Source organism: Lithobates pipiens, unplaced genomic scaffold (genome assembly GCF_037356315.1).
Source record: "Lithobates pipiens isolate NorthernLeopardFrog02 unplaced genomic scaffold, aLitPip1_a1.2 Scaffold_35, whole genome shotgun sequence".
Taxonomy (NCBI): Eukaryota; Metazoa; Chordata; class Amphibia; order Anura; family Ranidae; genus Lithobates; species Lithobates pipiens.
In genome coordinates, this window is record NW_027507811.1 from 16216404 (window position 1) to 16238526 (window position 22123).

General features: G+C 45.9%; 1 protein-coding gene across 1 annotated transcript in view; it reads left to right on the forward strand.

Moving 5' to 3' along the window:
• Positions 1-6217: 6217 nt before the first annotated feature.
• Positions 6218-22123, forward strand: part of LOC143956095 (uncharacterized) — a 55834-nt gene continuing 39928 nt past the window's right edge. Inside the window, exons 1-5 of the mRNA XM_077466228.1 lie at positions 6218-6302; positions 10960-11088; positions 11205-11302; positions 11406-11555; positions 11661-11802. Of these exons, the coding sequence (XP_077322354.1) occupies positions 11055-11088; positions 11205-11302; positions 11406-11555; positions 11661-11802 (424 nt within the window). The 5' untranslated portion in view covers positions 6218-6302; positions 10960-11054. The remainder of the gene's footprint in view (positions 6303-10959; positions 11089-11204; positions 11303-11405; positions 11556-11660; positions 11803-22123) is intronic.

Consider the following 22123-nt stretch of genomic DNA (forward strand, 5'->3'; position numbering starts at 1 on the left):
TTAAAAGAGGCCCCTCAAGTTAAAATAGTGTCATCATTTAAATACTTGGGAATAATTATAAACTCTAGAATAGAAAACTATTTAATGAATAACTTGTCACCTATTCTTAACAAATTCCAACTTAAGAGCATGGCGTGGACCAAATTGCCATTATCGGTGGTAGGCCGTGCAAATCTCATAAAAATGATCTGGACCCCTCAATTGTTATATATACCGTATATACTCGAGTATAGGCCGACCCGAGTATAAGCCGAGGCCCCCAATTTACCCCCAAAAAACTGGGAAACCTATTGACTCGTGTATAAGCCGAGGGTGAGATATGCCTGTCCATCCCTGTGTGTGTGTCCATCCATCCATCCATCCCTGTGTGTGTGTGTGTCCATCCATCCCTGTGTGTGTGTGTCCATCCATCCATCCATCCATCCCTGTGTGTGTGTCCATCCATCCATCCATCCCTGTGTGTGTGTGTGTCCATCCATCCATCCCTGTGTGTGTGTCCATCCATCCATCCATCCCTGTGTGTGTGTGTGTGTGTGTGTGTGTGTGTGTGTGTGGCCTTGTGTGTCCAGCCTACCTGTGTCCTGAGCCTCCGTCCGGTCCCGAGCCTCCGTCCGGTCCCGTCCCGTCCCGAGCCTCCGTCCGGTCCCGTCCCGTCCCGAGCCTCCGTCCGGTCCCGTCCCGAGCCTCCGTCCGGTCCCGTCCCGTCCCGTCCCGAGACTCCGTCCGGTCCCGTCCCGTCCCGAGCCGAGCCTCCGTCCGGTCCCGTCCCAGGATCACCGCTCTTCGTCGGCGCCCATTCCCCTGTTCAAATGCCGCGCCTCCCTGTCTGTGATAGGCGGAACACAATTTCCCAGCAGCCTGTGTTCCGCCTATCACGGACATCGTCTCATCCTCGTCCGTAGTACGAGGATGAGACGATGTCGGTGATAGGCGGAACACAGGCTGCTGGGAAATTCAGTGTTCCGCCTATCACAGGCGAAGGCGGAGCCGGAGGCGCGGCTTTTGAATTATAGAATGGCCGCTGTCTGTCTGCTCGACACGCTGATCGAGCAGGCAGACAGCGATGACTCGAGTATAAGCCGAGGGGGGCACTTTCAGCCTCAAAAAAGAGGCTGAAAATCTCGGCTTATACTCGAGTATATACGGTACTCCATAATTCACCGATATGGATAACTTTAAAATGGTTAAAAAAAAACAGAATCAATATTTCGTAGACTATTATGGAAAGGAAAAACCCCGAGAATTAAGTTATCAATTCTCCAGAGGGCAAGGGATTGGGGTGGATTAGCGCTACCACAGCCAAGACTCTACTTCATAGCCTCCCAGCTTCAGCATTTTGCAGGCTGGGGGGAAAGTAATTGGGAAGACCCCATACAGGTTTTACTGTTAAATAACAGTTTTCGATATAATCTTGTGGCTCAGTTGGAATCCGGAGCCCTGGGTAACACCTGTGGGGGTCTAACAACGACACTTATGAATAGAGTCTGGAAGGAAATGAGGAGTATAATGAAATTTGAAGGAGTTTCAAAATACTCCCCGCTTTGGGGGAATAAGCAATACAAAGAATTATATAAATTGGAGGGATTCGAAAGCTGGCTCTCTAAGGGGCTTCAATATATAGAACAGATGTTTACACATAATGTTCTGCGCAGAATCCTTTCAACTGCCTTCTAGTCACTTCTATAAATATTTACAATTACGGCATGCGATTCAAACTCAGTTTAGAAGGGAAAAGATAGTGATAAAACCTACCCCACTTATAACATCATTAGCAAGGGGGGGGAAGAAAAAAAGGGTTTGATCTCGTCTTTATATGGTCAATTGATGAGACTATATCAGGATAAAGTTGTCAGCCCGGGTAGAACAGGCTGGGAGAGAGACATAGGGGACATCTCAGATGAAAACTGGCAAATTATCTTGAGAAGGGTACCCCTAGTATCATTATCACCGGCTCAATGCCTGACGCAACTATTTATAATATATAGGGTATATAGAACACCAGTTAAATTATTTAAGTGGGGCAGACGCGATTCTCCGGAGTGTCCTAGATGTCAAAAGTCTCCAGCTGATTTAATACACATGATGTGGAATTGTCCAAAAGTGGCTAGATATTGGCGAGAGGTGGTTAGTACAATCAATGCTACATGTAATACACATATTGACAGGACCCCTATGACATGTCTAGTGGGATATTTTGACGAGGAAGGTTTCTTTCCCAGGGAGGTGATGATATTAGTTACCAGACTATTGTTTATTGCACGTAAGTTAATTGCTCTAAGGGGGATATCTTCGAATGCACCTTTACTTGAGGACTGGCGTCTTCAGGTAAATGAAAACATCTTTAACCACTTGAGACCCGCGCTATAGCCAAATGACGGCTACAGCGCGGATCTCCTTTTCCGGGACTACGTCTATTGACGTAGTCCCGTGCACGAACGGCCTGCGCGCCCCCTGAGGGGCGTGCGCGGTGCGCTCTGTGATCGGCGAGTCCATGAGACTCGCCTGATCACCGATCCGTGCAAGGGGTCGATCCCGACCCCTTATCCCGTGATCAGCTGTCAGCCAATGACAGCTGATCATGTGATATAACGGAGCCGGTAATCGGCTACTATTCCTCCTCGCGCTGTCAGCGCGAGGAGAAAAAAAAAAAGCCGATCACCGGCGGCCGTGATCGGGACATCAGTCCCGATCACGGCCAGCCCTGCTAGTGCCCACCTGCCCCCTGCCAGTGCCCACCTGCCCCCTGCAGTGCCACATGTATTAAAAGTAAGTGCCCCCCGTCAGTGCCACCCAGCAGTGCCCACAGTGCCACCCACAGTGCCACCCAGCAGTGCCCACAATCTGCCTCAAAGGTGCTGCACCCCAGTGCCACATATCTGTGCCCATCAGTGTCATCTACCAGTGCCCAGCAGTGCCGCCCATCAGTGCCCAGCAGTGCCACCTATCAGAGCCACCTATCAGTGCCACCTATCAGTGCCCATCAGTCCCATCTATCAGTGGTACCTATTAGTGCCCATCCGTGTCACCCATCTGTGCCACCCATCCGTGCCACCCATCCGTGCCATCTTATCTGTGCCCATCTTTGCCCATCAGTGCCGCCTTATCTGTGCCCATCGGTGCCGCCTTATCTGTGCCTATTAGTGCCGCCTTAACTATGCCTATCAGTGCCCACCAGTGCAGCCTATCAGTGCCCACCAATGCAGCCCATCAGTGCCCACCAGTGCAGCCTATCAGTGCCGCCTAATCAGCGCACTTCAATGAAGGAGAAAAATGACCCGTTTGCAAAATTTTATAACAAACTATTAAACATGATTTTTTTTTTTTGCATCTTTTTTTGTTTGTTTAGCAAAAAATAAAACTCCGAGCTGTAACTAAATACCACCAAAAGAAAGCTCTATTTGTGGGAAAAAAATGATAAAAATGTCATTTGGGTACAGTGTTGTATGACCGCGCAATTGTCATTCAAAGTGCATCAGCGCTGAAAGCTGAAAATTGGTCTGGGACTGAGGGGGGTTTAAGTGCCCAGTAAGCAAGTGGTTAAAGAACAACAAATTGGTTGCAATAGGGGAGAATCCAATAACTGGATTAAAATATGGAAACGATGGATATCGGATCCACGGTTAGCTCCACCCTCATTGGTAATGGGGGAGTCTGTATTGAGTGGTTAGTATCGTTTTTTTTTCTGTTTGAGTAGGACAGTAAAAGCGGTATTCAAAAGAAAATGGGGTAGAGAGTTATACAACGATAAAAGATGTGGGTAGAAACAATCTAGATATACATTTTTAGTACCCTTTTCAACCTAATGTTTTTTTTTATTATATTTTTTTTAAATCTTTAGAGATAAATGTTATTTATTTTATTTATTATAGGTATTTATATAGCACCAACATTTTTTTTTATATTGCTTTGTTGCTTTGTTTTTTTTCTAACCACTTGCCGCCCGCCATATAGAAAAAAATGACATCAGCAAAGTGGTTGCGATATCCTGACCGGACGTCATATGACATTCTCAGGATATCAAGCCCCGGGGGGGCACGCATCGCGGCGATCATTGTCGCAGTGTTTCAGTTTGACACACCGCAACTCCGATCTAGGTAGAGTCTCTGACTCTTTACCACGTAATCAGCCGTGATCACGATGTAAACAGGAAGAGCCGTTGATTGACGCGAGCCAATCAGCGGCTCTCCTGACAGGGTGGTCTGTGCTGATTGTTTATCAGCGCAGCCCCCCCCCCTTGGATGCCCACCCAGGACCACCAGGATGCCGCCAGGACCACCAGGGATGGCCACCACACTGGACCACCATGTATGCCACCCTAGACCACCAGGGAAATGCCAATCAGTGTCCAGGCAGCTGCCAATCACTGCCAGTGAAAAATGCCTACCAGTGCCAGTGCTTCCAGTGATGCCTATCAGTGAAATCCAGTGCCAGTGGCAGCCATCAATGCCAATCAGTGCCGCCTTTCAGTGCCCATCAGTGCCACCTATCAGTGCTGTCTATCAGTGCCACCCATAAGTACCCATCAGTGCAGCCATCAATGCCCATCAGTATTGCCTATCAGTGCCCATCAGTGCCACCTATGAGTGCCCATCAGTATCGCCTATCAATGCCCATCAGTGCCGCATATCAGTGCCACCTATCAGTGATGCCTATGAGTGCCCATCAGTGCCACCTCATCAGTGCCATCTCATTGCTGCCACTGCATCAGTGCCGCCTTATCAGTGCACATCACCGAAGGAGAAAAACGTATTTACAAACTTTTGTAACAAAAACAAAGAAAAACTTTAAAAAAAATATATATATATCTTTTTTTTATTAGTTATACGACCACAGAGGTGATCAAATACCACCAATAGAAAGCTCTATTTCTGGGAACAAAATTATAAAAATTTACAGTGTAGCATGACCGCGCAATTGTCATTTAGGCTGGGTTCACACTGCTGCGGGGGGAGATCCGGATGTGATTCGCACCGCAAATCACATCCGATCTCCGTAGCGCTGCGAGTTCAGCCATACAGATAGTATGGCTGAACTCGCAGCGGTCCCGCAGCAAACTCGCACGGGACCCTTTTTTTTCGTCCGCAACAGAATCGGATCGCATGGGGGTTCACACCATGCGATCCGATTCCTGTGCGAGTCGGCAGATCGCACTGCGATATGCGATCGGATCTGGGGGTGTCATTAACATATCATTGACACTCCCAGCCGTTCGCATAGGGCAGTGTGAACTGCCGGCGGGAGTCGTGCGATGCGGGAAAACGCCGCGGATTCGCGGCGTTCCCGCAGCGGTGTGAACCCGGCCTTAAAAAGTGACAGCGCTGAAAGCTGAACATTGGCCTGGGCAGGGAGGTGCAAAAGTGCCCAGTATTAAAGTGGTTAAGTACCAAAGTTTGGCGCCATTCCACAAGTGTGTGCAATTTTAAAGCGTGACATGTTAGGCATCTATTTACTCGGTGTAACTCTATCTTTCACAAAAAAAAAAATGGGGCTAACTTTACTGTTTTGTTTTTTAATTCACGAAACAGTTTTTTTTTTTGTTTTTTGTTTTTTCAAAAAATACCGTGTGACGTAAAAAGTTGCCACCACGACCACCATTTTATCCCCTAGAGCAGGGATATGCAATTAGCAGACCTCCAGCTGTTGCAGAACTACAAGTCCCATGAGGCATAGCAAGACTCTGACAGCCATAAGCATGACTCCCAGAGGCAGAGGCATGATGGGACTTGTAGTTTTGCAACAGCTGGAGGTCCGCTAATTGCATATCCCTGCCATAGAGTCTTTGCTAAAAAAAAAAAAAAAAAAAAAAACATTCATAATGTTTGTGGGTTCTGAGTAATTTTCTAGCAAAAAAAAAAAAATATGATTTTTACATGTGGGTATAGGATTGGGTATATGGGATTGTAAGATTATTTTTTTATTTTATTTATTTATTTATTTTATGGTTGAACCGGATGGACTTGTGTCTTTTTTCAACCTAACGATGTAACTATGTAGGAGAGGAGCGCCAGAATAGGTATTTCAAAGCACTGAAACGCGCCGTACGCCGCAGACTTTATATTCACCACGAGGTGCTGATCTCATTTATTGGTAGTGGAACGCACACACAGGAAGCAATAGAAGGCCCAGACAGGAAGTGGTGTAAGCTACAGACAGGAAGTGAAAAGACAGACAGGAAGTAAAAAGACACAGGCAGGAAGTGACCTTAAGTAGAAAAAGGAAGTGATGTAAGCTACAGACAGGAAGTTCCGGGTGAGCAAACAGTTGGAGACATTGCTGGAACTGGCAACAGAAGAGGTAATAAGGTGATTACTTAATTATTAATATTTTATATATATACTCTCAATAACAACCGTCGTGTCCTTTTTTTTTGTCCTCCATATTGCTGTGGTGACTTTTAGGTCCAGTAGATGCAGCTACACAAGTACGGAGAGTTATACTGTAATATTATTGTTAATCACAGGTATTTATATGGTGAACAAAAACTTTTGCGGTGCAGGGCTCGCTCAGTAAGACATCGTCCCTGGGGAAACTGTAGACAGGAGCCAATCTACTAGCATGTCTTTGAAGTGTCGGAGGAAACCAGAGTACCCGGAGGAAACCCACAAGTAGAAGAAGCAAACTCCATGCAGATAGTGCTAAATACTGAGCCACCGTTCCGCCCGTATGTGCGGATAATTAATATGTGCTTTTATACACATTCTAAATATGGAACCATTATCCAAATGTCCATCCAGAGCCTCTGGTTTAAAGACCGGATACATCCTAAATATGGAACCATTTATCCAACTGTCCATCCAGAGCCTCTGGTTTATAGACCAGATACATCCTAAATATAGAACCATTTATCCAACTGTCCATCCAGAGCCTCTGGTTTATAGACCGGATACATCCTAAATATAGAACCATTTATCCAACTGTCCATCCAGAGCCTCTGGTTTTTAGACCGGATACATCCTAAATATAGAACCATTTATCCAACTGTCCATCCAGAACCTCTGGTTTATAGACCGGATACATCCTAAATATAGAACCATTTATCTAACTGTCCATCCAGAGCCTCTGGTTTATAGACCGGATACATCCTAAATATGGAACCATTATCCAACTGTCCATCCAGAGCCTCTGGTTTATAGACCGGATACATTCTAAATATAGAACCATTTATCCAACTGTCCATCCAGAGCCTCTGGTTTATAGGCCAGATACATTCTAAATATAGATCATTTATCCAACTGTCCATCCAGAGCTTCTGGTTTATAGACCGGATACATCCTAAATATAGAACCATTTATCCAACTGTCCATCCAGAGTGCCTCTGGTTTATAGACCGGATGCATCCTAAATATAGAGCCATTTATCCAACTGTCCATCCAGAGCCTCTGGTCTATAGACCGGATACATACTATATATAGAACCATTTATTCAACTGTCCATCCAGAGCCTCTGATTTATAGACCAGATACATCCTAAATATAGAGCCATTTATCCAACTGTCCATCCAGAGCCTCTGGTTGATATATTCTTGTGTTCCTTATTTTACATTGAGAGACAAGGGACTATATTATGGGATGTCCAAAGAAATGCAGCAGAAGGGTGGGCAGCAGCCAGTAAGAGATCCAACGGATGTGGCATCTACCTAAAATATTATCTGCAGGAATAATTGGCTGACAGGCCAGTGAAAAATGGAAGAGCAGTATAGAAACTGGCATCTGAAAGGGCAGTAGACCTCAACAATAAAAAGGACAGAGGGAAGAAAAACTTCAATGAGAAAAAAAAGATGGATGGAGTACAAAGTCCCATAAACAATAACGCAATGGACTTACAGGAACCTCCAAAAGAAGGGATGAGAAGACAACCTTTCAACTCGCCAATAGCTGACTCAGTCTGAAAATATATAGGAATCAAACCTTAGAGAAGAGGGGGGATCTTTATCTATTAAACAGGTCCCATGCAAACCTCTGGACAACAGCTAACCAGTTGTAGGCCAAGATCCTTCTAAATTAGGGGCCTCAAACTGGTGGCCCTCCAGCTGTTGCAAAACTACAAGTCCCATCATTCCTCTGCCTTTGGGAGCTTGTAACTGTCAGCCTTGCAATGCCTCGTGGGACTTGTAGTTTCGCAAAAGCTGGAGGGCCGCCAGTTTGAGACCCCTGTTCTAAATCCTTATCAGATCTCCTGCTATGAATAGTAGTCAAGTGCTTTTGGCACACAACTGTTGTCACAACATTACCCTTCCCACCCCGTTAAAGGAGATGCCTTCAGTAAAAGGTAATACAACTTGGTTTCAATGTATCTCACCTACTTCCCAAGCACATGCAAGAAAACAAAAACTTGAAGGCCATAAAGGGGCCATTGGAACTGAAGCGCATTCACTTAATCAGCTGTAAAACTTGAGGAACATGAGCGGAGTTAGATGAACCTCTCTTAAAGGATGGAATCCAATCAGACATGGTCTCACAAAATAAAGCCAACAACAAATGGAGCTCATTTACAATCTCTTTAAAAGGTGGCATTGGACCACCTTTAAAAGGTGGCATTGGATTAAAAGGTGGCATTGTTTTTTTGTTTTTTTAAAGCATTCTGAATGCCAATCAAAGCTCCTGTCACTAAATAAAATGGTGACCTTGCAGTCCTGTTCACATGTTGCGTTTGCTTTGCTTCAAAAATTATCCCCCATGTCACTTTCTTGGTGCCTAACGCGCCTCCAAAGCCTCCATAGAAGTCTATGACAATGCTCACTAGCAGCACCTACAGCTATTGAGGGGCTTTTATTCAACTTTAGCTTTGCTTTGTTTTGGAGGTATTGCAGGTATGAGATATCCCACGATGCACTGGGAAACCAACAAACAAACCAGAAAGATGTCGTCAGCAGTCACTACCGCTTCATAAATATACATTCTGGGAGTGTCTGGTGCAGACGTCACATCTGGTGTGCAGCATGGAGCAGCAGGAAATTCTTATAGGGGACCGTTCTGGAGCAGAGCAACTAACAGACGGCACACATGTTGTGCAACATGAGAACTCCTGGAGACGAAGGGGACTGGCGAGAGGGGAACAAGTGACAGAGGATCAGCAGAGCTTGGGGGACCAAAGCAGGAAAAACTAGCAATGTCACATGTGGTGCGCAGCGAGGGAGCAACATAGCGGGAGGTGAGCAGGGACCAGAGCGAGGAGGATCAGAAAATCAGCAGAGCTGGTGGCTCCTACTGAGCTGGGGATCAGCGAAGCTTGGGGATCCTACTGAGCTGGGGATCAGCGAAGCTTGGGGATCCTACTGAGCTGAGGATCAGCGAAGCTTGGGGATCCTACAGAGCGGGGGATCAGCGGAGCTTGGGGATCCTACGGAACGAGGGATCGGCGGAGCTTGGGGATCCTACGGAGCGAGGGATCGGCGGAGCTTGGGGATCCTACGGAGCGGGGGATCGGCGGAGCTTGGGGATCCTACGGAGCGAGGGATCGGCGGAGCTTGGGGATCCTACGGAGCGAGGGATCAGCGGAGCTTGGGGATCCTACGGAGCGGGGGGATCGGCAGAGCTTGGGGATCCTACGGAGCGGGGGATCGGCGGAGCTTGGGGATCCTACAGAGTGGGGGATTAGCAGAGCTGGAGATACTACTGAGTGTGGCATCAGCAGAGTAAAGGCCCGTACACACGCTCTGACTTTTTGACAACAAACATGCAAATTAGCTGTTTTGGAGCAACATCCGACTGTGTGTACGCTCCATCGGACAAACTTTTTTTCTGTTTTCATCGGACTTTTGTTGGCTGTGCGAACGGACAAACTTTCTGGCAACAAAAGTCCGATGGAGCAAAGTCCGACCGTGTGTACGCAAAAGCATCGGACTTTTGTACAAGGTACAAACACGCATGCTCAGAACCAATGCAAAAGATCAGACTACAATACAGAAGTTGACCAAAGGTGGCGCTGGGGTCATTGAACGTTCTCTTTTGAAGCGGCGTGAGTACGTTGTGACGTCATTACGTTCGTGTTTGTTGTCAAAAAGTCCGCCCGTGTGAATGCAATACAAACTTGTGGACCACGCCCTTTTGTACAAACTTTTCCGTGGACTTTTGTACAAAGTCTGACCGTGTGTATGAGGCTTTAGGTGTACTACTTTGCAGGGGATCTGCTGAATGAAGGTACTAATGAGCTGTGGATCTACTGGGACCCTTTAAAACAAATAGAAAATCAACACACACAGGGTATTTGCCAAGCTTCAATGAAGCGTCACAGAAGCATCAAAAACACATCAACAAAACCTGTTGAAGTGGTAGGCACTTTAATGTGTGTTGAAGTTAAAGCAAGTGTAAATGATCCCGAAGAGTGTGAAGAGTTATTCCAGATAGCTCTAATCAGGACTTAAAGATTGTAACTGAGCATCGGTGAAGTCCCTAAATGTAAAGGTTTTATTCACTAAGGTGAAACAATATCTGTTTGTTTTTTTGTTTTTTTTTTATAATTTTTTTTTGAGTCTGAGGACTTGATGAATCCACAGAAGGTAGGGTCCAGGTGCCCAGGAATTTTGGTTCCAGCAGAGGTAGTAGGCAAAGAAAGACGAGGGTGAACCTTTTTAGGGTCCTAAACTTTACCTATCATTTCCTTGAGAGCTTCCAACTCTTCTCTAGTCAATCCATACCAAAAAAAAAAAAAAAAGTTTGATTAGGGTTGTGCTTTAAAGAGAGTCCCGGGTTTTCTTTCTACAAGGTTTGTTGTATAGTAGAAGAAGCCTTCTGAAATGTCAGAACTGTGGAGGAACTTTGTGCAGACATTCTTCATCCCAGTACAGTCCAGATAATTCTTAAGAGAGTCCTGTAATGGGTCTGGAGGGGGTGAGGAGGATTCTGGGAGGGCCACATGACATCACTTATGTCTGAAAGAAAAGCACAAACCTGACTGGAGAGGTGAGGAGGCTTCTGGGAAGTCTGTAGTGATATTTTGTTACTTTCACTTTTTACACAGGATTATACAGTAGTGAAGAAAATATCTGGTGATCCATTCGCACCCAACATCTATCTTCACGGGACATCACCCATCACAGTGTCTTATTGTAGGTCATGATGGAGGATCGGCCGCCCCTCACATCACCGGGTAAGAGGAGACTTTATTGTAAAGGAGAGAGCAGTACGGAGGCTCCACCTAGATCCCCCATCATCTGATAAACACATAGAAACAATGTATTCAGTCAGTGTGTGTGTTTCCTACAGATGGATCCAGTAATGGGAACCCACCAGAGAGATGTGCCCGTCCTCTGTATTCCCGGGATTCCACACAGGAAGGTCATACCATCCCTCACCATCATCAGGTAGGTGGGGCTGAACATATACTGCTAATAATGATATTCTATTATGTAACCTTGTTGTGTTTTATAAAAAAAAAAAATGTATTCTATTATCTTTGGGGTTTAGGGTGAAGAACCGCAAGACATCAAATCTGAGATTAAAGTCGAAAAAGAAGATACTTTTGTCAATGGAGATCATCAGTCTATGGAGGAGGGGGGCCCTCTCTATTCCAGGAATGCTACACAGGAAGATCTCCACTGTACAGAGAATGATCAGGTAGATGGGACTGGCCAAAAAGAACTCCAAAATAATTCTATGAGAGAACATTCTTCTATGCAGCAGTGTTTCCAGATATCATATTGTATAATTTCTTGAATTTAGAATGAAGAACGGAAAGACATCAAAGTTGAGCATAAACAGGAAGAAGAAGAGACGACATTGACCGGACATCAGCAGTCTATGAAGGAGGGGGAGATGACTATGGAAAGTAAACGGGAGGAACCTTCTCTACATGAGGACACAAGTAAGTCATAAACACGAAATGCAGAAACTGTTTTTTATTTTTATTTTTTGCTTTACATCTACGAGTATAAAGTATACATTTTGATTTACCCCTTTCAATCACCCTTCACGTCTCACCTCCCCCCTCCCCCTACCCACCTTTACTCCCTACCCGCACAACCACTTTCTGACTCCTACACTATTCCTGCCCGCCTACACCCCACGATCACGACAGGTCCAGATCGTTGTTAGACTACTCCGTATCTCTGTACACCCCCCTCGCAAAGCCCCGCCTTCGCCATGGCACACGCTTTCCTAGGGAAAACACCTACCATCCTCTCCCATAATGTGAATTGTCTAAATATACCCGAAAAGAGGTCTAAACTGTTGAGGGAACTTAAAAAAGCCCGACCCTTAGTTGTGTTTTTACAAGAAACTCACTTTAAGAGCGGTAATACCCCTAGACTCACTGACAACACCTTTAACACAGTGTACCACTCCACCAACCCCCTAGCCAAAACTAAAGGAGTGTCCATCCTCCTTCACAAGGATGCGCCCTTTGTGCTGAAGCAACAACTGGCAGACCCTGAGGGACGATTCATATTCCTTAAAGGCTCATGGGAAGGGTCACCTGTAACTTTTGCCAATGTATACTTCCCGAATGTCTCCCATGTATCTTTTTGCAACAAAATTGTAGAGGACCTCAAATGGTTTGCCGAAGGATGTATCCTTCTTGGTGGAGACTTTAATGTTCCCCTCGCACCCCTCAAAGACACTTCGACAGGACATACCCAAGTTCCGTATAGAACGCTCAAGAGAATAAAAGCGCTACTGCAGTCACTGACATTGGTAGATACCTGGAGATCCATGCACCCCACAGACAGGGACTACTCCTTTTTCTCCGCACCACACAAAAAATACTCAAGAATAGACATGATATTCATATCGCAAAGGGACCTTGGCAACCTACTCTCAGCGGAGATAGGCATTATGGCCCTCTCTGACCATGCACCTACATCGGTCACATTACATCTAAAAACACCACACAAGTCCGTATTTAACTGGAGACTGAATTCCTACCTCCTCACCGACCCAATTGTAAAAGATGACATCCTACAAGCCATCGACACTTATTTTGCTCATAACATTGACTCTGACACGACCCCACTGAATAATTGGGAGGCACACAAATCCGTGATTAGAGGCGAACTTATTAAATGGGGAGCCCGGAAAAAGAAGGAAAGGGAAAATGAAATCCATAAGCTCTCCCAACAAATAGCAAATCTTGAACTGCAGCACAAACAATCCCATTCACTTCAAGTAGAACATCAATTAACGCAACATAGGACCGCACTAAGGCTTCTGTTAGACATGAAAATTAAACGCTCCCTATTTTTTAAGAAAAGCATTTTTTATGAATTTGGAGACAAGAGTGGCAAACAATTGGCAAAGGCCCTAAAGGATGCTACGCTATCGAACCGTATCCACGCTCTAAAAGGCAAGGATGGTATTTTAAAACACAACTCTGAAGAAATAGCTGATATGTTCCATGCCTACTATTCTAAACTGTATAAACTTCCGGCCCAACACAAACCACCTCACCTAACACACACAAAACAGGATAATATACAGGATTTTCTACAGGATAGCGGACTTCCCTCCCTAACAGCAGAAGATACAAATGCACTTGAGGATCCCATAACTACCACTGAGATTGCGAACGCGATTGCCGACTTGAAAGCAGGGAAGAGCCCTGGACCTGACGGCTTCACTTCGCAATACTACAAAACTCACACTACCGCTCTTATAAAACCCCTCCGCTCAGCCTTTAATTTCTTAGCAAAGAACCAACATGACTCTCCATCCTTTCTCATGGCGCATATAGCGGTAATTCCCAAGCCCAACAAGGAACACACGGATTGTGCAAACTTTCGACCCATTTCACTTTTAAACATAGACCTCAAACTCCTAGCCAAAATCCTAGCGAATAGACTAAAACCCCTTCTAGCGAAAATAATCGGCCCTGAACAAGTGGGATTCATGCCGGGGAGGGAGGCCCGTGACAACACCATTAAGGCCTTGAACTTAATACATTTTGCACGCAAATCTACCACCGAGGGCATGTTGCTCTCTACCGATGCCGAGAAGGCTTTCGATAGGGTTTCCTGGGATTACATGATAGCTATGTGCACACATATTGGCCTTGGAGGAAACATGTTGTCATGGATCTCGGCTCTCTATCGGAATCCCCGAGCCAAAATCAAAATTGATAATATTTTCTCAGACCCTATATCCATCCATAACGGTACCCGCCAAGGCTGCCCCCTGTCACCCCTCCTCTTTATCCTAACCCTAGAGCCTCTAATTAGAACAATTAATCTAAACGCTGACATCCAGGGCTTTACGGTAAAGGATAGAGAATACAAAGTTGCTGCCTATGCCGATGACCTCCTGTTTTTTCTCACCAATCCCCACATCTCGATACCTAACCTACACAAAGTATTTCAAACCTTCGGGTACATATCTAACTTTAAAATCAACCAGTCAAAATCAGAAGCCCTGAACCTCACCCTACCGCAAAATATCCTTGAAAATCTACAAAACAATCACCCCTACAAATGGGAACGAGGCGCCCTTAAGTATTTGGGCATAAATTTATCTAGTGAACTTGAAAAACTATATGATGCAAACTATAAACCCCTACTTGCCACGATCAAAACAGACCTTCTCAAGTGGAAATCAAAAATGTTCTCTTGGTTTGGTAGGGCCTCGATATTAAAGATGACAGTGCTCCCCAAACTTCTGTACGTATTTAACGCTCTACCAATAAAAATACCAGAACTCTTCTTTAAAACATTAAGCCAAATTCAAAGACAATTTCTATGGGCAGATAAGAAACCTAGAATCCAACTCAGATGTTTAACATTGGCTAAGCGAGATGGGGGCATAGGACTGCCGGACTTCAAAAAGTACCACCAGGCTACCCATATCATGAGAGTGATAGACTGGCATTGCCATGGACTAAATAAAGATTGGGTCCAGCTAGAAAGCAATCTGGCACAACGCAGCACCCTCTACCTCCCATGGTCGCTTCACTCCAGAAGGCCCAAACTTATAGGCCACCCATTAATCAAAACTACAATACAGATTTGGCAGACGCTGGTAAAGTCGCAAAAAATCGCAACAAACCCAGGTCCCCTGACCCCGCTCACAAATAATCCCGAATTCATTCCAGGCCTACACCATAACATGCCACAAAATTTTTTAGTACACACCTGCATGTCAGGTACACGAGTTAAGACATTTGAAACACTGGCCGCAGAGGTGGGGGAGCTGTTTCCTGGATGTTGGTTCTATATCCAGCTAAAGGACTTCCTGGTCAACAACAAACACAAAAATCAATTTTGCCTCCCATTAACTCAGATCGAGCATATATGTCTACAAAGATCACCAATAACGAACACCACTTCTCTTGCATACTCGATGCTAACTCAAGCATCGCAGGCTGACAAAAATAAATTCAAAACAAAGTGGGAACGTGATCTCAAGACCAGCATATCTGAGGAGCAATGGAATAAGGCATGCGTTTTGACACACAAGTGTTCCTTAAGCTCTAAATATCAGGAAATATCCTATAAAATTCTAGCTCAATGGTATATTACGCCACAAAAAAACAGGAGATGGTCTCCCTCCGCCTCAGACACATGCTGGAGATGTAAAACAGACACAGGTACCTTTATGCACATATGGTGGGAATGCCCACTAATACAAACCTATTGGGAAACAATCAGATACTGGGTTAAGCATATAACAGAAACTCGCCTGGAATTGAATGCGGCCGCATGCTTGATCAATCTGGTACCCATCAATATATGCCGCTACAAAAAATCGCTGTCCAGACACCTACTCACGGCCGCTAAAACACTAATACCAATCCACTGGAAAACAACTAAAGCCCCGGCCATCACGGACTGGCTAGATAGAGTACAGTATATCTACATGATGGAGGAGATCGTGGCTACCAAACACGAGAATAGCACAAATTCTAACAAAACATGGCAACCATGGCTGGCCTTCACACTCTCCCCTGAATTTCGTGCACTCAAGGATTAATCTCGTCGGCACCTCTTGATCCTTAACACGGTGGGGGCAAGGTTTGGTCTGACATAGAGCATCTATAACAAACGGAGTTAGATACAATAGCAAAGGGCTGATCACACCCCACACCCCCCCCCCCTTTTTACCCATTTCACCTTCCCCCCTCCTCCCCCTCCCCCCATGTCCTCCACACCACATATCCCCAAATAGTGTACGCTACTCACTGTATTCAATCGTGCACTCTCCCCAACTTAGTCACTGACTAAATTAGAACACCATAGCGATGTATTTATATGTTTTGTTGTTTACAGACTGCCTGAAATAATACATGTATTCAAACGTTGACTGTAAACATGATCTTAATTTCAATAAAACCTTTGATTGTGAAAAAAAAAAAAAGTATACATTTTTAAATAGTTACATAGGTTAAAATATTATATATGTTCACCTAAAAACAAAAAAGATTACAAAGAGTCAATTCATCCAGAAAAAGCATCTGGCCATCTCCATTCCATGAGGAGGAGATACTGTACACCATATGAAAGGTCCATCTCCATTCCTCAATATAACGTCATGTTCCCAACAAATGAGGAGGAGATACTGTACACCATATGAAAGGTCCATCTCCATTCCTCAATATAACGTCATGTTCCCAACAAATGAGGAGGAGATACTGTACACCATATGAAAGGTCCATCTCCATTCCTCAATATAACGTCATGTTCCCAACAAATGAGGAGGAGATACTGTACTCCATATGAAAGGTCCATCTCCATTCCTCAATATAACGTCATGTTCCCAACAAATGAGGAGGAGATACTGTACACCATATGAAAGGTCCATCTCCATTTCACAATATAACAATGTGATTCCAATTGATGAGTTGGAGACATTATACGTCCGTGCCCGACTGACACCCAAGGGCTGCACGTGGTCTTTTGCTACTGAATGGGCGGCCCTCAGTAGGGATGGTCAAAATGTGCTTCGGTTCCGTTTGCAAACCGTTTCAGAATCTTGTTTTGAAGCTTACCGACTTTACATTGAACCCTATTGAAGTGGGGGTTGGGGAACCTTGTTCTTCAATTCTGGCAATTTTTGAGACTAATAAGCTATTGTCAAAATAACGGATAGGAAACTGGACACTGCCATGTTGAGCATGTACAAATTCCAAAATTGTAAAAATTGTTTTAGATTTTAAAATGAAATACATTGTCCTAAATTATATTGCTACACAGTGTTCTCAGCGCCTATTTACTTCCAACACACATTGGCAATATGACTGTTGTGAGCCCGTCGCTTTTATAGAAAGAGGGCTGGATTATTCATTCATCTTAAATTATCAGCTCTTGTGACTCACCTAAACAGGAGCAAACTGTGTATAGAGTGACGACACTTGGTCTGATTCCCTGAGGTGGTGAGCAGTTGGTGCGCTGGCTTATGGTGTCTTCCTAACACCCATGCAGAACATATTGAAAGAAGGGAGCCTACAACTCAATCTTCAGCAGTTGATGAGTTTTATTATAGTAGGTGTCAGGAAAGGTTTCACCTGCTGGTGGCGCTGTCAGACCTTTGGCTTGCAGTACTGGTGTCCGCCAGCGGGTGTCTCCTTGCAGTCTGGAACTGTCAGGAGAGGTTTCACCTGCTGGTGGCACTGTCTGATCCTTGGGCCGCAGTACTGGTGTCCATCACCGGGTGTCTCCTGGCAGTGTGGAGCCAACATTATCTCCTGCAATCAGGCGTCACCTGAGGCTAATTGCAGGAGATGTGTACTTATACCTGGCAAGCACTCACTCACTTGCCTTGGTATTGTCCTTGAGCCCTGACCTGAACCTGAACCTGAACCTGAACCTGAACCTGAACCTGAACCTGTTCCTGTTCCTTTCCCTGTCCCTCCTGTGATCCTGTACCCTTGCCCTGCAGCCTGATTCCTTCCACCTTCTCCCTGTCCTGTTTGCTCCTTGCCCCCATCTGCTGATCTCCCATGCATGACCCTGGCCTGGCTACATTTACGATTCTGGTATTCCTGCACCTATTCTCTGAGGGGGGGGGAAGCCCTGCATATATTTACATCTTGTCTTACAGATACAACTGGCCTATTGAGGACACCCATAATGCTTACATCCCTGCTCTATGGGCTCTGATGCTCAGTTAGTACCGGTGGCGATTTTTCTGTTACAAGGAGACCTTCAGTTCTGGACCTCCAACTTGTCTCTAGATAGCCCTGCTCTGATCTGTTTAGTTTTTTTTCAAAGCAGTTAGCCATCTTTATGATGACCACAATGGCATTCTCACAACTAAATCCTCTATGGAAGCCCTGAGGTGTACGGTGGAATAGTATTGCTGAGTTTTGTCTGTGGGCCCCTGACCCAGCTTCGAGGAGCCAGTTTGGGTTGGTTCCGCGAAGCTGTTCAAGACCTTCTGCGGTAGAGACATTCAGAGAAAGTGATGTCCTAATCTCCCAGTGCTCTCACAGCACCCCGTCTGCTGGTAGTTCCTGGACCCTCCGCTCAGAATCTGGAGGGACTGATGCAGATAGGAGCCACAAACGTTGCCCCTTGGCCTTCATGGACTCTGGTTGCACCAATGCCTTTATCAAAAAGGGTCTTGTGAATTGCCTTTAATTCCTCATGATTCCCTGCAGAGTCCCTTTTTCCTTGATCTCTGTAGACAATACCTCTCTGTCCTCGGGTGTGGTTACCCATTGTGTTTCTCCCTTAACCTTCATTGTTGGGATTCTCCATTGGGAATCTATTGGCTTTCCATGCAGCTGTCTATTGGGTTAATCATTGCTGACTCCTGCCTTTTACCCTGACTGCTCTTTTGAAATGCTGCCTGACTTGACCCTGGAGCAGGCAATTGGACTAAACGGTCTTGTCTTGACCGGATTCTGATACCATGCTGTGCTCTTCTGCCTGACCATCCTCGCAAGTACAGGTACCCTTCCTTGTCTCATTCATTCAGTCTCTGTGCCATCTGGCCAGGAACTATAGCTTTGTGTTCTAAGACCTGTGGGTACTGCTTGCCTTAACCACTTTAATACCGGACACTTTCACCCTCTTCCTGCCCAAGCCAATTTTCAGTGCTCTCACAATTACTCAGTCATGCAACACTGTACCCAAACAAATTAGTTTCCCTTTTTAGACAGCTTTCCAAATAAGGAATTCTTCACTGATGGGGCTGTGCTGATGGGCACGGCACTGATGAGGCTGCACTGGTAAGTGCTGATGGGGGGGGGGGCTGATGAGGCTGCACTGATGGGTGCCGATGGGGGGGCTGATGGGCGCTGACGAGGCTGCACTGATGGGCGCTGATAAGGCTGTGCTTATGGGGCTGCACTGATGATGGGAGCCGATACAGCACTGATGGGGCTCTGCTAATGGGGCTTCACCGATGGCGCTGCATTGATGGGAGCTGATGCTCCACTGATGAGCGCTGATGGGGCTGCGCTGATGGGCGCTGATGGCTCCACTGATGGGGCTGCGCTGATGGGGCTACACTAATGATCAGGGCATGGATTCTTTTCAGTTTCTGTTATAACATTTTGCAAATAATTCTTCACTGGTGAGCACCGATGAGGCTGCACTAATGATCAGGGCATGGATTATCAGTGTAAATAATGTAGTCACTGTGCCCTTCACTGATTGGCTCTCCTTTCCTCACCCGCTGTCTCTATGTGAGGAAAGGAGAGCCAATAACCAACAAGTCTGTTTTAGCTGTGTCCAATCACAGTAATCATATGGTAAATAGTCGATTGGGATTGGTCCTTCACCCCGATCTGTGATCTCCTGAGTCCAAGGCACACAGCGTTCACAGAGCGTGCCCGATGCGCGCACATGGGAGGATCTCTAGGGACGTCCTAGAACTGGAGTGCCGCGCTGTAGCTGTTTGTTGGCTATAGCGCAGGCAGGAAAGTGGTTAAGGGAATGAAGACTGCTGAAGGCAGAAGAAACACTTGCCAGCTCCTGGCCTAGGCATCGGGTTGATCGTAACAGTAGCTATGTGAACATTACTGCTGTACAAATTAAATGTTCTTGGCGGCATTTAAATCTTCGTTTTAAAGGTTGAATGTAGCAAATCACCTACAAAACAAATCTTAGTTTGAATGTACTGTATGCATTTGTTGGCGTAAAATGAAACCTTGGTATCATTCATTTAGGTCATTTGCTCTTGGTTTATGTTTGAAAGCAATTTAATGTATTTAACAAACCTGAATATTGTGTTTTGGTTGCCCTGAAGTTAACTTTGGTGTTTGATGACCATGGGCGCTAATGTTGTGTGACATAAAAAATTTCAACTACCACCATTTTATTCTCTGGGGTCTCAGAAAACCTATCTAGGTCGGGGGGGGGGGGGGTTAACTAATTGTGCATTTTAACATGTGGGGGGGGGAAGTAAAAACTGCTCCAGAATTGACCAGGATAGAATAACTAACTACACTCTATGAAGTGGTTGATCATCACATGTGCTTGTTTATCTTTTGCAAGCAGTTGTGTTCACTAGGGAAAACAGAATCACTCAAAAAAAATTGGAATAATCACTTGAGTTGTCTTCCCCTGTTGTATCTGTATGCCATGTGCCTATACACATATTTTACCCAACCAGCCTTGACCAGGGCCGACCAGCCCCAAGGCTCACACAGAGGACAACAGACAGGCACATAAGGGGTACCCAAGGCCCACTGCACAACTGCGGGGGGTAGGAGAAATACTGACCCATTCTTACGGAATGGATACCTCTCCCCAGACTGTCCCTACAGGGGTAGGGGACAGGACAGTTGGCCAGGGGGGACACTCTGATGGTAACCACCAAGAAAGTCATATGCATCCTCGGAAAAAAAAAAAAAAAAAAAAAAAAAAACCTCACTGGCCACTCTACTACTGGACAGGGCTGTTTAAAGGGGAGGGCCACCCTGAAAAACAAAAAAAATGTTAAAAATTACAAAAAATCTAAAAAAAAAAAATGAAAAAAAATTTTTTTTTTACTTACCAGAAATGCCTGTTGCTAGGCACTTTATCCTAATCTTCCTCTTCCTCCTCCGCGGAGATCTTCTGTCTTCTCTCTTCGTCGCGGCGTCTTCTGGGTAATGAGTCGCGCTGTGTTCTGGGAACTGTGTGTTCCAGAACACAGCGCGTCCCATTCAGAAAGCGCTGCGGGACTCGCGCATGCGCAGTAGGAAACGGGCAGTGAAGCCGTAAGGCTCCGCTGCCTGTTTCCCTTACAAGGGATGGCGGCGCCGGGACCTGAGAGCCGAGGGACGGGTCGGCCTCGGGCGGCCGACATCGCGGGCGCCCTGGACAGGTGAGTGTGTTTATTAAGTCAGCAGCTGCAGTGTTTGCAGCTGCTGACTTTTTTTTTTTTTTTTTTTTTATAACCGGCCCTCCGCTTTAAGTTGACCCACACATAGCTAGGGGTCTTTGTGCGCTCGATGGCTGAGCTAGGGTTTAGACTAGGCTGAATATTATAAATCTTACTAGGAAAACGTAAAAAGACAGTTTATCAGTTAGCATGACATGCTTCTCTAAAGAAGATTACTTTTTAGAAATCGCCTAAAGATGTACAGAGTAGGAGATAGTCGGTCGGATTGGGGAAAGGAGTTCTAGAGAATGTGAGAGGCTCTGGTGACGTCTTGGAGGCAAGCATGGGAGAACGTGATGAGAGCAGGAGGTCTTGGGAGGACGCAAAGAGGGAGCTAGAGAGCAGGAGGTCTTGGGAGGGCGCGATGAGGGAGCTAGAGAGCAGGAGGTCTTGGGAGGACGCGACGAGGGAGCTAGAGAGCAGGAGGTCTTGGGAGGGCGCGATGAGGGAGCTAGAGAGCAGGAGGTCTTGGGAGGACGTGATGGGGGAGCTAGAGAGCAGGAGGTCTTGGGAGGACGTGATGAGGGAGCTAGAGAGCAGGAGGTCTTGGGAGGACGTGATGAGGGAGCTAGAAAGCAGGAGGTCTTGGGAGGACGTGATGAGGGAGCTAGAGAGCAGGAGGTCTTGGGAGGACGTGATGAGGGAGCTAGAGAGCAGGAGGTCTTGGGAGGACGTGATGAGGGAGCTAGAGAGCAGGAGGTCTTGGGAGGACGTGATGAGGGAGCTAGAGAGCAGGAGGTCTTGGGAGGACGTGATGAGGGAGCTAGAGAGCAGGAGGTCTTGGGAGGACGTGATGAGGGAGCTAGAGAGCAGGAGGTCTTGGGAGGACGTGATGAGGGAGCTAGAGAGCAGGAGGTCTTGGGAGGACGTGATGGGGGAGCTAGAGAGCA